Source organism: Camellia sinensis, chromosome 13, assembly GCF_055761805.1.
Source record: "Camellia sinensis isolate YWXY chromosome 13, ASM5576180v1, whole genome shotgun sequence".
Classification (NCBI taxonomy): Eukaryota; Viridiplantae; Streptophyta; class Magnoliopsida; order Ericales; family Theaceae; genus Camellia; species Camellia sinensis.
In genome coordinates, this window is record NC_138973.1 from 10,030,848 (window position 1) to 10,048,734 (window position 17,887).

The following is a 17,887-nucleotide window of genomic DNA, read 5'->3' on the forward strand; positions in this document are numbered from 1 at the left end:
AATGCTCTAAGATAGCATACAACGAGTGCTGTTGTCATTCATAACATCCAAGGTGATTGTGTCGTATATCATCATTCCATATTAGTGCAATAGGATTGTTGTGCGAATGGCAAACATTATGGCAGTATGGCCCATGGGAATTGTTGTCATTTGTAGCATCTTTAGTTATTAGCAGCATAATTACTGGGCGCTGTGCAGTTTGCATCTACTCAGTTATTACTAGAAATATAGGCATATCGTCCATGGCTTTGTGCTCTTTACTCTTGCTATTGCAGATGATGAAACTTATGGAGTTAACGTCGTGCAGGTTCCCACTCAGTACAGTGTGCCATGAGACTTGTTCAGTTAATGATAAATAAGCTGTCCCTAGACACCATTAACAACGAACATCCATCAGAGCTGGCATTGATGGTGGGGTTATATGTTAAGGAGTCCTTAGTTTATCCTTTCAATGTTGAGTTCATAGTTGTATTTTTCAGTTCAGTTGCTTCAGAATATAATTGTATGTTTAGATCATGTTTAAACTTTGGCAATAGAGAAGTTTTTAGACATTAATTGTTGTTTCAGGTGGCAACAATAGCCAATCAATTTGCTGTGCTGCATGATGCTGTGAAATTTGAAGCGCTCCACCTACTAGTTGCCATCCTCTCCTCGAGATATTCTGTATGCCAGTTTCTTTAGTCACATGCTCTGCAAAGAATTGGTTTATGACATTTAGTGCTAGCTGACACTATTAAAGTATTTTGTCATTCGCAATTCCTTTTCAATTTCAATTTACATGCTAGTATCTATTGGCTGGAGGATTGCTTATTAAGATTTAAATTTGGATAACCTGAAGATCCTATCTATGCTTTGAGCCATCTTCTATAGTTCAAGACAGTTGCTTATATTAACAGAAAGTTCACTGCTTATGGAAATTGGGATTCAAACTGGCAGTGACCTATAAATTGAAAGCTTGAGTGGTATTAGTTACTGATTGAATCATTGATTGAATACTTTATAAATGCTTTTACAACTTTTATAGCATTGAGAAACTAGAGATCTGTTTTGTTTGGTTGTATTTTCATTTTCTGTTTCCATTTAGTGCTCTTAATCTTAATTGACTTTGGGCGTTGTATTTGGAGCTCTGCCCAACTTCTGGCTTCACTTCTTTAATTGACATGAAATCACACAGATCAACGAAGTGTATTGTGTTTTTGAAAATTTTAAAACCTTTTGGAGGAATAGAATTGTAAGAATTTTGACATGTATTCTTCTTTCAAATGTTCTGCATGAACTTCAAATCTGATTGTGACATCTGCTTGCTATTTGCAGGCACCATTGCATGAGGCTCTCCGTTTAATGAAGGATGACATTTGGTCGACTTTTATACGTGTGGGTGTCATGGCAATATTACAGAATCGTGTTGGTATGTTCGACTTATTTTTGTGTTACTATGTAAAACTTCAAATTATTTTGGTTAAACATTGGTCTTCTTCTGTGTTTGCCTTCACATCATTTTAATGCATCTTGATTCTTGGGGTTATTTTGACTTGATCAAGTTTTGTGGACCATTGTTAGTAGCCCATGCAACAGATTTTGCCATCTGTGATGCTCAATGAAGTCTCACTTCCGACTTCTTGGGGTTGGTTAGATTTCTCCTAGCTACTTTTGGTACTTATCTTTTATAAGCCCTTGGTAATCATTTTGCTTGTCCTCCCGCAACTGCCCTTTTCGCCCCAATTCCTCTGCCTGTGCTCTTTCTGTTCTATTGTTACCTTCAACTAGAGTCAAATTGCTCACTTTGTGAAGATGCATTTATTGACAACTATTGTGCGTGATTGAACCATCTTAGATTTTTTTTTTTCTTTGATCAGTAACCATCTTAGATGGTTTTCCCTTATGTTGTTCTCAAACCTGTACAGAAGTATTAATTTCTTATTCTAGGACTTCTTGAATTTCTGGTCATCCATTTTAATATTTTCATCTCAGTTATGATCATTATTTGGAGAGGGTTGGGCTGCCCTGCTATAATGCTTCTGTTTGAGATACAGAGCCTAGGAATAAATTATATAGCAGCATATGGCCTTCCAAATTCCAATGAGGAAACTCCCTTTGGAAGCCTAAAATGAGGCTGTGGCCCAGGCTGGTTAAAAATCATTTTTGATCAAAGAAAAAGTGTCCATGTTAATTTTATGTTGTTCAGTTATTTGATTTTATATTTTTTGTTTTTTATTCATATTATATTTTTTATATCTAAAATTAGAGAAACTTTAACCATGGAATTTGACAATAGTTGTTTGATTTTAGATGCATTTTATTCTTCTCAATACCAATATTACATGACATGTCTTGATATATTTGATGAATTGATTATTTTGATCGGTGGTGTTACTGAATAGAGTTACGAGTAGAAGAGCTTAGGGTGTTGTGCTTGGTTCTCATTGCTCACTCTTTGAGTGTTGTGTTTGTCAAGTTTTAATCTGGTAGCTTTAACCGAAATGTGGATTTTCATATCAGATGCTAGCTATTGTTGAAACTCCACCGGGGTTGTTAACAACTCCGCCGATCCCAAGCCTGGGCTAAGGAGGAGGGTTGTGTGTTAGGTAGCCGATAGCTAACACGTAAAAAAAGCCGTTCGGATTTCTTATGAAAATGAATCCTACTTTGAATCGTTTAAATGCTAGGTCGTTACCCTCAAGTAACGCGTTGCGCTTGCCTCCGGGTGTTTCAAAAAGTGAGCAAGGGGCGCCGCATCGACGCCTGGGTGCGGTGAAAAATGAGCAAAGGTTTCCGTGTTTTTCTGGACGAGCGCGGGTAAAGAAGCTAGTTCAAGACTATAGGTTTAGGGTAGCCACTTGGAATATAGGAACCTTAACTGGTAAGACGATGGAATTGGTAGATGTTATGATTAGGAGGAGAGTTAGTATAGCTTGCGTACAAGGAACTAAGTAGATGGGTGAAAAAGCTAGAAAAATTGAGGATACCGGTTTTAAACTGTATTATAGTGGTAAGGACTGAGGCAGGAATAGGGTAGGAATCATAATTGCCAAGGGTTTGGTGGAGAATGTAGTGGCGGTCATTAGGAAAGGGGATAGGATTATATTAGTTAAACTAGTTATTGGAGGGAATATAGTGAACGTTATTAGTGCATACGCCCTCAATTAGGATTAGATGATCAGACTAAGAGGGATTTTTGGGAGCAAATGGATGAGATCTTACAGGAGATGCCCGTAGGAGAGAACCTGGTTATAGGTGGAGATTTTAATGGCCATGTAGGCATAGATAAACTAGGCTATGAAAGGGTGCATGGTGGATACGGTTTTGGTGACAGAAATGAGGCTGGAGAGAGTATCTTAGATTTTGTGTTGGCTTCTGACCTGACCTGGTGGTGGCCAATACTATGTATAAGAAGAGGGAGGAGCATTTGACAACTTTTAAGAGTGTGTCAGTTAAGAGCCAAATAGATTATTTCTTAATGAAAAAAGTGGACCACTTAAAATGCAATGATTGTAAGGTAATTCCTGGAGAGAGCCTGACCTCTCAACATAGGATTTTGGTACTAGATTTATGTTTTAGAGGGCAATACCAAGCTAGAAAGAATGGTGGGCGTCGTAGGACGGGATGGTGGGACCTAAAATGGGATAAATTATAAATATTTAAGAATAGAATGGATAAGGAAGGTACTTGGGACTTGAAAGATGATGCTAACACTATGTGGAATTCGATGGCCAATTGTATGAGGAGAATCTCAAGGGAAGTTCTTGGAGAGTCGAAAGGGACGAGACCCAGCGCTAGGGAAACTTGGTGGAGGGAAGAGATTCAAGCGGTAGTGAAGGCAAAGAAAAAGTGCTTTAAAAAGTGACAGAAGGATAGAACTGAGGAAAACCTTAAGAGCTATAGATTAGCTAATAAGGAGGTCAAAAAAGTAGTGAGAGGCTAAGTTGAAAACTTATGATGACCTATACACTAGACTAGATAGTAAAGAAGGAGAGAAGAGAGTATACAAACTTGCTAAGATACGGCAGAGGAAAACAAAAAATTTTAATCCAGTTAAGTGCATCAAGAGTGAGGATTCTAAGGTATTGGTGAAGGATGAAGAGATTAATGAAAGATGGAAGAACTATTTTGAGAAATTATTAAATGAGGAACATGGAGGTACGGCAATAGGGGAAGAAATGGCTAGTAATATGATAAACCAAGACTATAGATTTTATCGTAGGATTAGGAACTTTAAAGTGGAGATTACACTTAAGAAGATGAAATCAAATAAGGTTTTAGGACCCGATGATATCCCTATTGAAACTTGGAAGTGCTTGGGTAAAAAGGGGGTTACTTGGTTGACTAGGTTGTTTAGTAAAATTTTGTTGACTAGGAATATGCCAGATGAGTAGAGGAAGAGTATGTTAGTGCCAATATATAAGAATAAGGGAGATGTCCAGAATTGCAACAACTATAGAGGAATCAAGCTAATGTGCCATATAATGAAAGTGTGGGGAGGGTGATAGAACGCTGATTGTGAGATATAATAGAGGTGTCAGAGAATCAATTTGGGTTTATGTCCGGCAAGTCAACAATAGAAACGATTTATCTTTTGAGGAGAGTAATAGAAAAGTATAGAGAAAAGAAAAGAGACATTTATATGGTGTTTATCGATCTTAAGAAAGCATATGATAGAGTGTCCCGAGATATAATATGGTGGGTGTTAGAGAAGAAAGGTGTGACAAAAAGTTACATTGATGTGATTAGGGACATGTACGAAGGGGTGGTGACCACTATTAGATCGCCTGCTAGAGAGACGAATGAATTTCCTATCACTGTTGGGTTACACCAAGGATCTACCTTAAACCCTTATCTTTTTGCTTTAGTTATGGATGAGCTGACGAGAAATATTTAGGATGACATGCCATGGTGTATGTTTTTTTGCAGACGATATGGTGCTAGTGGATGAGACTAGAGAAGGAGTTAATACAAAGTTAGAGATTTGGAGAAAAGTTCTTGAATCTAAAGGTTTCTCGATAAGCAGAAATAAGACAAAGTACATAGAGTGTAAATTTAGTAACAGTAACAATGAAAGTAGAGAAGAAGTGAAGATTGAGAACCAAGAATTGCCTAAGAGTGAACATTTTCGTTATTTAGGGTCGATTATCACAACAACGGGGGAGATTGATGCGGATGTGGCCCATAGGATTAAGGCGGGATGGTGTAAGTGGATAAATGCGTCTGGGGTACTGTGCGATAAACGAATACCCACTAGACTAAAAGGTAAGTTCTATAGAATGGCTATTAGACCAGCGATGTTGTATGGGACGGAGTCTTGGGCAACCAAGAAATAACATGTAGATAAGATGGGTGTGGTTGAGATGAGGATGTTAAGGTGGATGTGTGGCAAGACTAGACAAGACAGAATTAGGAATGAGTGTATTCGGGAATGGGTAAGAGTAGCACCGATAGAAGATAAGTTGAGAGAGAATCGATTGAGATGGTTTGGTCACATTCAACAAAGACCAACAGAGGCAGTAGTGAAGAGATGCGATGCTGTAACAGTAGAGGGGAGTGTTAGGGGACGGGGTAGGCCTAGATTAACGTTGGCTAACGTTATAAATAGAGATATAGATCTACTTAATTTGACTAACGAAATGGCCTTTGATAGGGCCGCGTGGAGAAGAAGGATTCATGTAGCTGACCCCATTTGAAGGGACTTAAGGCTTGATTTGGTTTGGTTTGGTTTGGTTTGGTTTTATGCTAGCTATCGTTGAGAGATCTGTTGTGCTAATGCTGTATGAATAATATAAGTTCTTCCTTTAATAGTACATATTCGATGAGGAATTCACTAGGGGCATTGTCCATTGATACTATGATATCCTCCTTATGTTGATTTTTAACATATGGAGCTCTTAGTTTTGGGATGAAGCTTACAAGCACCTACTTTTGTAATTTGACTTGCAGCACCTGCTGAAAAGCTTCAAGCTCTTGTTTTGGCGGAGTCCACAATATCCATAGTTGGTGAAGGGTGGCTCATTGGTCAGATGAACTTGTCTGATACACAGGACCTTGTTCCAGCAGACAGGTAATCTAAGCATGTTGTTGTGGCTGGTTTCCTCTTATTTTGGTGCTTGATTCTAATTTTTTTTTTTTTTTTTTTGCCTGGTTCTTCCGCCAGGTGTATATTGCTTGTGTTGGAGTCATCAAGAGTCGAAGTTGCCGTTCTTCTCAATGAACTTGCCTACTTGAAATACGAGGCTTCCAAGAATTCTTCTTCCAACTCCGAATCAATTCTTTTAAAGAAACAGAACCTAGTTGTTGCCTTCTCTTTGGTGGAGAGGATAATTAAATTGATTTCAAACATTGGTGGAGATGATGAAGGTACTTAATCTTGCCAGGTTTGGGCTGAGAGTTGGGAAACCACAAAACTTGTTTTTGATCTTGTGTCTTTTATAATGAAGTTGAGAAGTCCCATTGATATTGTAGTTGATCTTACCTTGTTACAGAGAACTCAAACAGAATTGATGCTATGGGCATTCCAATATTGCCTCTTATTTTAACTTTGAAAAAAAACTCTTATTGTACACAACCTGTGTACAGAGGTCACTCCACGTTTGGCACCTTTTTAAATAATTCTTTGAATAAAATAAATAAATAAACATTACATGGCTTTATTAGACACTAAAGATCTCTACCGTAGCTAAGACCTGGAGTCCTAAATAGGAAACTAATCTTTTGATTTCTAAAACCTAGCTAAACCCAATTAAGTTACATATTTGGAGATATGATAATATAACTTCCAACTCATATTGCAATCCACGAGCAACACTAAACATGCTTCACTTATGAAATGTTACAAAAGGTATAAGAGAAAAACAAGATTAATACCTTACCTAATTAATCATTAATTAAGATTTAATTTATACTAAAAAAAATACTTGATTATTAATGGTTCCCATTGGCCCTGCCTTGTGAAATTGGCACTTTATTGATGCATTCTAGTAGTGGGGAGAGCTTGTGTGTTGGGTTGTATAAGGAGTTTATGGTTTATATTTTCTGCCCCCCCCCCCCCCCCCCTCACAAGGCCCATCTCTTTTTTCTTCTCTGGTTGTATAATCTATACAATTTCTTCTTCTTTTTTTTTGTCAAAAAAAAAAAACAAACCACTGTCTAACTTTTGTGGTTTTCTTGAATTTACCTTTTTCTTTCTCTTATGAATTGCACCTCTAGATCAAAACAATTTTTTGTGGAATTATATGCAGGTAGTGTTATTAGTGAAAGCACTTTGACGAAGGTGATCTCCGGGCTCAATGAGACGATTGGTGTGATTCTAGAGTACTTAGAAGATGCAAAGGTAATTTACATATAAGGGTTAATAGTTACTGTGGTGCTCCTGCATTCACAATCATGATTCTGCAGGATCATGGTCAAACAAAGGGAGATGATCTTCTTGCTTCAGTGCGTATTGTGGGGAGGTACCTTTCTGTCTCCATCCTTTCCTTCATTCCTTTCTATGTATGATGGTTTGAGTTAAAAGACAGAAGATACTTCTTAGGCAATTGATGAAAAAATTTAGAGAAAAGATGAAAGACCTCCTTAATAGACCCCCTTAGTTTAAGAATTGGTGCTTGTGTACCTTTGTTTGTGCTCCAAGGTCTCGAGTAAGTAGGAAAGTTATTGTACTTGAAAGTATTTTTGTAATTAGAAAATTCACTCATAGGGTGTTACTGGCATCCTAAAATGGCTCATTGTGGCTTTAAGTAGTGTGATATTATAGTTGCATGCACATAAGCTAGGACAAGTATGTGTCTAGTTTCACTGACGTGGTGCCCGTTTCTGACATGGAGATGGCACCTTCTTTTAAATTTCCATATTAATTTGGCTTTCAGTTATAGTTCGATGGCGACATTTGGTAATGGCTTTGGAAGTTGTTTTCGTGCATGTATTTGTTGTTAGCATATTATATTAAGTGTTAGCATATTATATTAGCCGAAAGGTACACTAGGGTCTGTCTGTAATCATTTTATGCACTCAGGGATAGCACTCAGGGATCATCTTGTAATTGCCTTTCTTGTAAACCCTAATCTTCATTTATAAATAGGGGGTGATATTCTATCATTCCCCAAGCTGGTTACCCAAGCTTCATGGTATCAGAGCTACACCTCTAGGGTTAGGGCTCAAAACGTACCTAGTTGAATCATCTGCTGGGTTGATCTCCTCCAGCCGTCCTCTGTCGTCTTCGTCTTCGTCTGTATCGTCTTCGTCTGCTTCGTCTTCGTCCCTCAGCTCGTCTGCTTCGTCTTCGTCTTCGTCTGCTCGTCTGCTTCGTCTGCTCGTCTGCTCGTCTGCTTCGCCTCAGCCCGTCGATCTCCTCCAGCCGTCATCGCCCTCGTCGTCATTGCCCTCGTCATCCTCATCTCTCTGTCGTCTTCGTCACTCTGGTATCTCACACCCTTGATATATATATAAATATATATATATATGCTGATATATATATAAATATAACCTGATATATATATTTATATATATACATACATGTATATATAAATAAATCAATATATATATATATATAAAAAAAAATGGTTTCTTAATTTTTGTTATGTCTTTATAGTAGTCATTGTACCTGTTATCTCACTACCACCTTCCGGGTTTGTGATTGTCACTAGTTTTGTTGCGGGTTCGGTAGTATTGTATCCATGACAGATTCCACCAGTGTGTCCCCTTCTTCTCAAACACCAAAGAGTGAGAGTCCCATTCTACCTACTACCATGACTGAGAACCCCAACCCTAGTCTGAAAATCACCACCTCTCTATTTAATGGTCAAAACTACCTAGCATGGTCTCAAAGTTTGACTTTGTTTTTGAAAAGCAGAGGGAAGATGGGGTATGTTGATGGCAGGATACAGGCACCTAGTACCACTGACTCAGGTTATGACCAATGGGAGATTACCAACTCTTTGATTATGAGTTGGCTTATCCATTCGATGGTTCCAGAACTTGGTGAGGGCTACTTGTCTATGGAGACTGCCTAGGACGTTTGGGAGGCTGTGGCTGTTACCTATTCCCGCAAAGGAAATTTTTCACAGGCATTTGAGTTGCGCCGCTCTATTGAGAGCTCACTTCAGGGGGAGCAGACTGTTCTTCAGTACTTCACTTTCCTCACCAACGGCTGGAAACGCCTTGACCACGTGGAAGACTATAAGCCCGTTTGCCCTACTGATTCTATCGGGTACAAAAAGTTCATCGCACGGGAACGGGTCTTTAAATTTTTGGCTGGCCTAAATGTGGAGTATGATCCAGTTAGGGGTCGAGTTCTGAGTATGGATACTCTTCCTTCACTTCAGGAGGCATTTGCCTATGTACAAAATGAGGAGAGTCGCCGGTCTGCCATGATGTCCCCTGCCTCTACTGACCGTTCCGCATTACTGTCTACTCCTCCTCCTCCGTCTGCTAATAAGGAGTCTGTATTCTGTGATTATTGCAAGAAGCCGCGGCATACTCGTGAGACATGTTGGAAGCTTCATGGGACTCCATCCGGGGGTCAAGGTGATCGGTCTAGTTCTCAAGGAGGTCGGTCAGGCCAATCTAGAGGACGTGGTTCCTATTCCCGGGCTCATCAGTCTAGTGCCGTTGATACCCTTGATTCTAATTCTACTTCTGTTACCCAAACTTCTGATACTGAGCTGGAGGATGCTTTGCGCCAATTGTTGGACCGCCGATCTTCTACTGCTCTCAGTACCGCTTCCTCGTCCTTTGCCCGCTCAGGTAACTTATCATCTTCTCCTTGTGCCTTCCTGTGTCATACATCCTTGCCTTGGATTATTGATTCTGGTGCCTCAGATCATATGTCTGGCTCCTCTGATCTTTTCTCTGTCTATAAGCCCTCTTCAGGTCAGGACAAAGTTAGGATTGCCGATGGTACTGTTTCTTCCATTTTTGGAAAAGGTTTAGTCCAAGTCACTCCTACCATACATCTATCTTCTGTTCTCCATGTTCCCAAGTTTTCTGTTAATCTGTTATCCTTAAGTCGTCTTACCTAAGATTTGAATTGTAGTGTGACGTTTTTTCCTGATCATTGTCTTTTTCAGGACCTTGTCACGGGGAGGACGATTGGCAGTGGTAGTGCAGAAAATGGTCTCTACTTCCTAGATCAACCGGACAAACTTGCTTATTCTTCCACCACGTCTTCTACTACCCCCGCTGATTTATGGCTGTGGCATCGGCGTCTTGGGCATCCCTCATTTCATTTACTTAAGCATTTATTTCCTTCTAGTTTCGCAAATCATCATGTGTCTGACTTTCTTTGTGAGTCTTGTCAACTTGGAAAACAACATAGAGCTTCTTTTGCTCCCAGTTTGAATAAAAGCTTCGTTCATTTTTCATTAATACATTCTGATGTTTGGGGTCCCTCTCGTGTTCTGTCTGTGAAAGGTCATCGCTGGTTTGTTACATTTATTGATGATTTTTCTCGTGCTACTTGGGTGTATCTCATGAAAGATAAGAGTGAGGTTTTCTCTTTGTTTCGCACTTTTCATAAGATGATTTGTACTCAGTTTGGGGCCACTATCAAAATATTTCGTTCTGATAATGGCGGGGAATACATAGATTCTGGGTTAGGACAATATTTCTCTACTCATGGCATTATCCATCAGACCTCTTGCACCAACACCCCTCAACAAAATGGGGTGGCCGAACGCAAGAATCGGCACCTTCTTGACATGGCTCGGTGCATGTGTTTTTTTATGAATGTGCCTCGGCCCTATTGGGGCGACGCTGTTCTCACCGCTGCCCATCTTATTAATCGTCTCCCTACCCAGGTCTTGGACAAACAGGCTCCGCTTCACGTCCTCCTCGGTTCTCCGTCCTTGTTTTCTATTCCTCCCAAAATATTTGGTTGTGTCTGTTTTGTCCATAATCACTCTCCCTCTCGTGGTAAGTTGGACCCTCGCTCCCTCAAGTGTGTTTTCCTTGGTTACTCTCCTACTCAAAAGGGGTATAAATGTTACCACCCTTCTTCTCGTAAGTGGTTTGTGTCCATGGATGTAACTTTCTTTGAATCCCAGTCCTATTTCTTGTCCTCTCCGGTGTCACCGTCCTCATTTCCAGGGGAGCCTTGGTGTGAAGTGAGTCCTGTGCCTCCTATGGTGGAACCAGTTGTTCTTGCACCACCCTCTACTACTGTGCTTCCTATGGTGGAACCAATTGTTCTTGAACCCCCCTCTTTTACTGGGACTATAGAACCCACTGTCACAAAGAATACGGACGGGCATGTTTATGTCCGGGACATAGACAGAAAACAAGTTAACTGGATACACGGGACCGTTTCTGCTACCCCACTGCCATCTCCTGCTTCTGATGAGAGTCGAGGTAACTTTGAATCTCTCGAGTCCATTGATCTTGATGTTCCTATTGCCAAGAGGAAGGGTGTAAGATCTTGTACTCAACATCCTATCTCACAGTTTGTATCATACTCTCATTTGTCATCCTCATATAGAGCGTTTGTGTCCAATATTTCCTCTGTTAGCATTCCTAACCATTTTCAGGATGCTCTTGCTACCTCTGAATGGAAACTAGCCATGATTGAGGAAATGAAAGCACTTAGGAAGAATGGCACTTGGGAATTGACTGAGTTACCTCCGGGCAAACGACCTGTGGGATGTAAATGGGTATATACTGTGAAACACAAAGCAGATGGGTCTATTGAGCGTTACAAGGCAAGACTTGTGGCAAAAGGGTTTACTCAGACATATGGCATTGATTATCAGGAGACCTTTGCACCCGTGGCTAAAATGAATTCAGTCAGAGTACTTCTCTCTCTAGCAGCTAATCTAGATTGGCCGCTTTATCAGTTTGATGTCAAGAATGCTTTTCTCCATGGTGACCTCGAAGAAGAAGTATATATGGACATTCCTCCGGGTTTTGAGGATCATCAAACAGAAGGCAAAGTATGCATACTTCGGAAGTCATTATATGGTCTCAAACAGTCTCGAAGGGCTTGGTTTGAGAGATTCACTCAAGCTATGTTTAAATATGGCTTCAAACAAAGTCAGGCAGATCACACATTGTTTGTGAAACATTCCTCACACGGTAAGACTACAGCACTTATTGTTTATGTAGATGACATAGTTCTTACAGGCAATGATAGTGGGGAAATACCTCTGTTGAAGAAATATTTAGCTAAAGAGTTTGAAATCAAAGACTTGGGCAGCTTGAAGTATTTTCTGGGAATTGAAGTTGCTCGCTCTAAGGATGGGATATTTATCTCACAGAGAAAATATGTGCTTGACCTGTTGAAGGAAACTGGGATGCTTGGCTGCAAGGCATGTGCCACCCCCCTGGAACCCAATCAGAAATTAGGGGATGATGAAGGAGGAGAAGTTGTGGATAGGGGGAGCTATCAACGATTAGTGGGTAAGCTCATTTACCTATCTCACTCCCGTCCTGATATTGCTGTTGCTGTCAGTATAGTTAGTCAGTTTATGCATGCTCCTCATCAGATTCACCTTGAGGCTGTCATGAGAATCTTGAGGTATTTGAAGTCTGCTCCTGGTAAGGGTCTGTATTTTTCAAAGTATGATCATCTTCGTGTAGAAGCCTATACAGATGCTGACTGGGCTGGGTCAGTAACTGATAGGAGATCAACTTCAGGGTATTGCACATTTGTTGGCGGCAACCTAGTTACTTGGAGGAGTAAGAAACAGAATGTGGTTGCCAGGTCAAGCGCAGAAGCTGAGTTTAGAGCTATGGCACAAGGTGTGTGTGAACTTTTATGGATCAAATTATTGTTGCGTGATCTAGGTATTGATCAGACGGACTCCATGCGGTTATACTGTGATAATAAGGCCGCCATCAACATCGCTCACAATCCAGTTCAACATGACAGGACAAAACATGTTGAGATTGATCGCCACTTCATTAAGGAGAAACTCACTAGTGGTATCATTTGTACTCCCTTTGTCCAGTCTGGTGAACAACTTGCTGACATTCTCACCAAGGGGATTGGGAATAAACCATTTCATGACATATTAGGCAAGCTGGGCATGAGAGATATCTTCGCACCAGCTTGAGGGGGAGTGTTAGCATATTATATTAAGTGTTAGCATATTATATTAGCCGAAAGGTACACTAGGGTCTATCTGTAATCATTTTATGCACTCAGGGATAGCACTCAGGGATCATCTTGTAATTGCCTTTCTTGTAAACTCTAATCTTCATTTATAAATAGGGGGTGATATTCTATCATTCCCCAAGCTGGTTACCCAAGCTTCATTTGTTTGGTGGGAAGCTGACGGGATAAAAAATTTGTTGACGGGATACCACCAGCTTGTTTATGTGAGTAGTACTAGTAATTCTTGATACCCCCAAAAGTGGAGGTGTAGGGTTCAAGTCCTAAGTGAGAGAAAAGTTTATTCATCTTAGGTAGTAAAAAAATTCCGTCAAAGGCTTGTAACTATGTCAGAATCTTATACTGTGTTAGGAACTTGGCTTAATTTTTGAATCATAAATACTGTTTTACATAGAAGTAAAGTTTTTGGCAAGCTGATACCTCTTTTTTTTCTCAGTTACCTTGCAGAAACACCTGTTGCTTGTAAAGAAAAGGTCAGGGAACTTCTAGGGTATATGCTCTCAATTGAAGGCGAAGACGAGCCAAGGTTTCAACATCTTTAACGTTTTAACAATATTTTCCTTCAATGAATTGAGAACTAGTTCTTTGCTCCTTTTTAAGCTTGCTCAGAGACTAACATTTTTTCATATGCTTCAATGGCAGCCCCTTTTACTCCATATGCTTTTTGCTTCCTATGCTTTGTCAAATAACAATGGAGGTTTATGGATGCAAGGTTTTAGCTTCTTCAGGAGCTAATAAAGCTGTAAGTCTGTAACTTGATCACATGCTTTATGTACATATTTCTTAAATTTTACTTTGTACTGCATTCTGATTACTTTATGATATCTGTTATTTATCCTCGTAAATTTGTAACGCCTCGCGCAGATCTTTCTGATTTGTCATTCATCTCTGAGTCTTTTCTTTATATAATTCATAGTGGTCTCAGATTAAAATCAAAGCCAAGGAAGCCAAGGAACCCTCGAGTTTTATTGAATCCTTCATGAATGCTGATGCAAAGTCAGGACAGTTCGTTAAATATTTTCTTGCTCACATTATTTTATTATGTGAAAATCGTATTTTTCACCTGCAGGTTGTGGAATGCTTGATTAAATTGATTGGCCCAGATGGTCACACAAATGACGATAATGGTTCTATATTCTTGGCGTGTGATACAATTATGAATCTTCTTTTGAAGGTAGTGAGTGATATCACTGTATCATCTTAATAAATGACGTAATGATGTATAAAAGATGTTCCTGATGTGTTTTATTTCTTTTATTAATAGAGAGATCAAATCCGAGTTCAATTAGACGATGCTTATTTTGTTCGTCTTTTGCGAGCATTGGCATATTGGACAGGTATTCATTCAGTCACTGCATTTGAAATGCACATTTTCTCATTGTTTAATGAAAACAGAACAACACCATATTTTCTACCATTTGTAGGTGTTTTTGTGCTCCATACTGCATGTTTGCATCACTTCTCATATTCCAACTTTGAATTCACATTGTTACTGTAAAACAAAAGTAGGACAGCAGTGTGAAAATTAATAGTTCAGCTTATAATATAAAAATTCACTGCATATCTGTTTAATGAATTGTACTTATATGCTGGTAGGTAGTAGGTATTTTTAGGTTAAAATTAAACATATGCCATGATGAGGCAGTAATGAGCTGAATGTGTACAACTTGATGACAGAAGTTTCTGAATATGCGTGCTTTCAGGAGATACTGATGACCTGTCTGTTATAATGATGGCTTCAAGCATTTGTACACTAATATTTGACTCAACTTCTGAGGAGGCTCTTCTTCAACATCAAAGCTTTGACCGTAGTGACCTGATTAGTCTGTCTCAGCTCATCGTGAGAAGTTTGGCTATATGTGGGCAGGTAAACTGCTTTATGTTTGATCACATCACTAGTTTCTGGGTTTAAATTGGAAAGTTCAGATTAAGACCCAACATTGGCCCCCCCAAATTGCAGTTTTCTAGCCGTTACTTGGCATGGGGTTGGGCGTTTCGTGAATCTTCATTATGGTATGAACTACATTGGTATTTGGATAGGTCCAGTTTGCGGGAAGAAGTTTGGTTTTGATGGGTCAGATTTAAGGACCAATCTGTGTCTGAACCCATGGGTTAGAAAAGTTGGCAATTTTGTAATTTGCGTGCCTAGACAAATTTTATTCATTAAATGCACATGATTTTTGTCACTTGCATTATTGAGAGACTTGAACATTTTTTATGATTAGCAAAAGCAAAACTAATCTTTTACACTGACCACATGACATGATGAAAACGTATGTTATTGTCTTGTGTTGTTGAACAACGGAAACCAGTTGATGTTGGGGAGTGTTGCTACTCTTGTGATAATTGTATTTTTTAATTATGTTGTAGTTTATGAAAGTAATTTTGTTTGACAGTCCTCTTTAAGTTTTTAGCAAATTTTCATTAGCTCATATGCCTATTCTTATCTTAGTTCTGGCTGGAATTTTTTAATCCAAACTGACCAGAACGTTAGTGCAAGCTCAGCCACTGCTTGTGTGAGGTTGGGGGTTGAGCTGAGTGGAAATCACCAAATTGCACCAGAATTGATAATATTACTTATTTTGATATCCTCGAACCAACAATTGCTTCCTTTTTGAATTCATTTCAGGAAATGATGTCTGACGATGCTAAAGCAGAAGCAGATCTTCATCAGATTGTTGCCTCTGGTAGGTTAATTAATTTAAATGTCTACCTTTTTTATGAAAGCAATCGTTAGTTTTAAGGTTCTCAGAAGCGGTACAAGAAATACTTTATTTTCCACATTGGTGCAGGATATTCTCGTTGGGCTGATCGGTTTCCCCATATTAGAGAGGCTGTTGAGCGGTAACAAAATATGGCCAGTCCCCTGGCAATTCCATGTTGATCCATGATCAACTACTCGAGGTAAATTATCTAGTCCATTCCTTCTGTAAAAAGCTACACCCCTTAAAAGCATCTCCTTACCAAGAAATTTCACCGGCGAATGTTTCTATTCATCCTTACTTTCAATGTCCATTGTGAATAGATAGACCCCAAAATGCACTTCTTTTGGTCTGAATACTATTATTTGATTGTCAAACAAATTAGTACTTTGTTTATGTTTTTTTCCCTCCCTTTTCTTTTTGAACAGAATAGAGAGCTTATTGGCAGTTTGTCGTGAAAGAGGAGGACCATTAACATCCATATCCAAAACATTAAGCGAAAAAGAAGTGCCTCCTGGAAAACATGTTCATTGTGCGTGCTGTGTGAAGTGGCTGCACATTTAGCCGAAGGATCTGCAGTTTGGTTTGGTTCCCTGCAAGCAAAACAAAAGCCAACATTTTGGAAGTTATGTAGTAGTTATGCAATAGTTCAAAAGCATCCTTTCCAAATTTCTTGATATTTCTACCCCCCCACACTCTTCAATTTGAGGGGTGATTATGACATATTTGATGGTAATTATTAATATTTAATCAAAGATAATGTGACATTTGAGACTCTAATCATGAGTTATGGATTCAGAGCTAAAACATAAGAGTTTTGGGTTTAGAATAATGCTATATGCATTAATTGGTATACCAATTAGTGTATCAACGGATGATGTGGTACAATTTTAGAGACTTTGAATTTTTATAATTTATATGATGAGTGGGGTCATAGTTTTAAAATAATTTTTGTCATAATTATGTTGATATATTAATTAGTATATCAATTATTATTACTGTTCAGTTTACATTTTTAACTTCCAAGGTTTGGTATATTTTAATTATTCCATCTGTGATTTGCAATCTGTATATCAGAATTTAAGCCTTAAACATCTAATGTCAAATTCATTGACTTAGGGACCGTTTGTTATAGTTTTTGGAGGTGATTATAATTTATTTTGATTTGGGAATTTGTGTCAAACTGTTTAATGCAGTTTCTGCTTATAGTTTATTAGGTAAAAATAGTTTAAATAAGGTAAAAAAAAGTTAATTATTTGAAAGTTAAGGTAAGGGTATTTTAACTTTTGTTTTTTGATTATCAACTTTTAACTTAATTTTTTTTTTTCACCAGGCAGGGCCTTAATCTTTTCGCCAAACCTGTTGATAATTGATATTTGAATTTGCAATTCATTAATTAAGCATTAATTGATATGCCCACCCAAAATTTGATGATTTCAACTAGTAGTAAATGCTTCAAAAAAGTAAAACCAGAAAATTGCAATAACAATTTCGACTGGGAGTAGTAAATGCTTCCAAAAAAAAAAAAAAAGGGGTGAAGTAAAACTAGAAAATTGCAATAACTAACATGTGGTATGTAGACGTTAAAATTGAAAACTTTAAGTATGAGCAATAAATTTTTCAAAAGTAGAACTAGAAAATTGCAACAAGTATTAATCACTGTGTAACGTTTGGTGACACCTATTTTGCCCCACCTCGGGGGGGTTTACCTCTTCAAATCGTTACATTTCATTCCTTGAGAAATTAATTTCAACAATTATTTATTTTTTAAAATTATTGACATTATTAGTTCATTTAAATTATATGCGATGAGAAAATAAAATTCCAAAGGAGTGCTACTATTTTCCCCATCTTTCACCCCTTGTTACCTTACATCCTCGTGCAACCCTTCACCATATTGTGATCCCTACACAACGATTCTTTCGTACTCCGGCAAGCTCATCAACTAATAGAGAAATAAAGATAAAGTTAAAGATAAAGTTCAATTGGAAAGTGTTGTCAAAATTGAAAAATGGATAGGCGAGTATAACTGAGTTGGAAAACGAATGAACGTGGCAATTGAAGGTGGTTGTGGAATAGATGGGGGTATTGAGGA

General features: G+C 38.6%; 1 protein-coding gene across 10 annotated transcripts in view; it reads left to right on the forward strand.

Moving 5' to 3' along the window:
- LOC114312965 (neurochondrin family protein) overlaps positions 1-16,572 on the forward strand; it is a 38,407-nt gene extending 21,835 nt beyond the window's left edge. For 6 of the 10 annotated variants that reach the window (XM_082903065.1, XM_028259254.2, XM_028259252.2 and 3 more), the window contains 15 exons: positions 308-411; positions 568-663; positions 1,315-1,408; positions 5,929-6,049; positions 6,143-6,345; positions 7,227-7,318; positions 7,384-7,439; positions 13,527-13,616; positions 13,733-13,832; positions 14,160-14,264; positions 14,355-14,427; positions 14,794-14,957; positions 15,720-15,777; positions 15,883-15,994; positions 16,221-16,572. In XM_082903065.1, the coding sequence (XP_082759191.1) occupies positions 308-411; positions 568-663; positions 1,315-1,408; positions 5,929-6,049; positions 6,143-6,345; positions 7,227-7,318; positions 7,384-7,439; positions 13,527-13,616; positions 13,733-13,832; positions 14,160-14,264; positions 14,355-14,427; positions 14,794-14,957; positions 15,720-15,777; positions 15,883-15,938 (1,412 nt within the window). In that variant the 3' untranslated portion in view covers positions 15,939-15,994; positions 16,221-16,572. Of the gene's footprint in view, positions 1-307; positions 412-567; positions 664-1,314; positions 1,409-5,928; positions 6,050-6,142; positions 6,346-7,226; positions 7,319-7,383; positions 7,440-13,526; positions 13,617-13,732; positions 13,833-14,006; positions 14,265-14,354; positions 14,428-14,793; positions 14,958-15,719; positions 15,778-15,882; positions 15,995-16,220 lie in introns of all 10 variants that reach the window. The other 4 variants (XM_082903061.1, XM_082903066.1, XM_082903062.1 and 1 more) reach the window with 1 other exon arrangement.
- Positions 16,573-17,887: the final 1,315 nt, after the last annotated feature.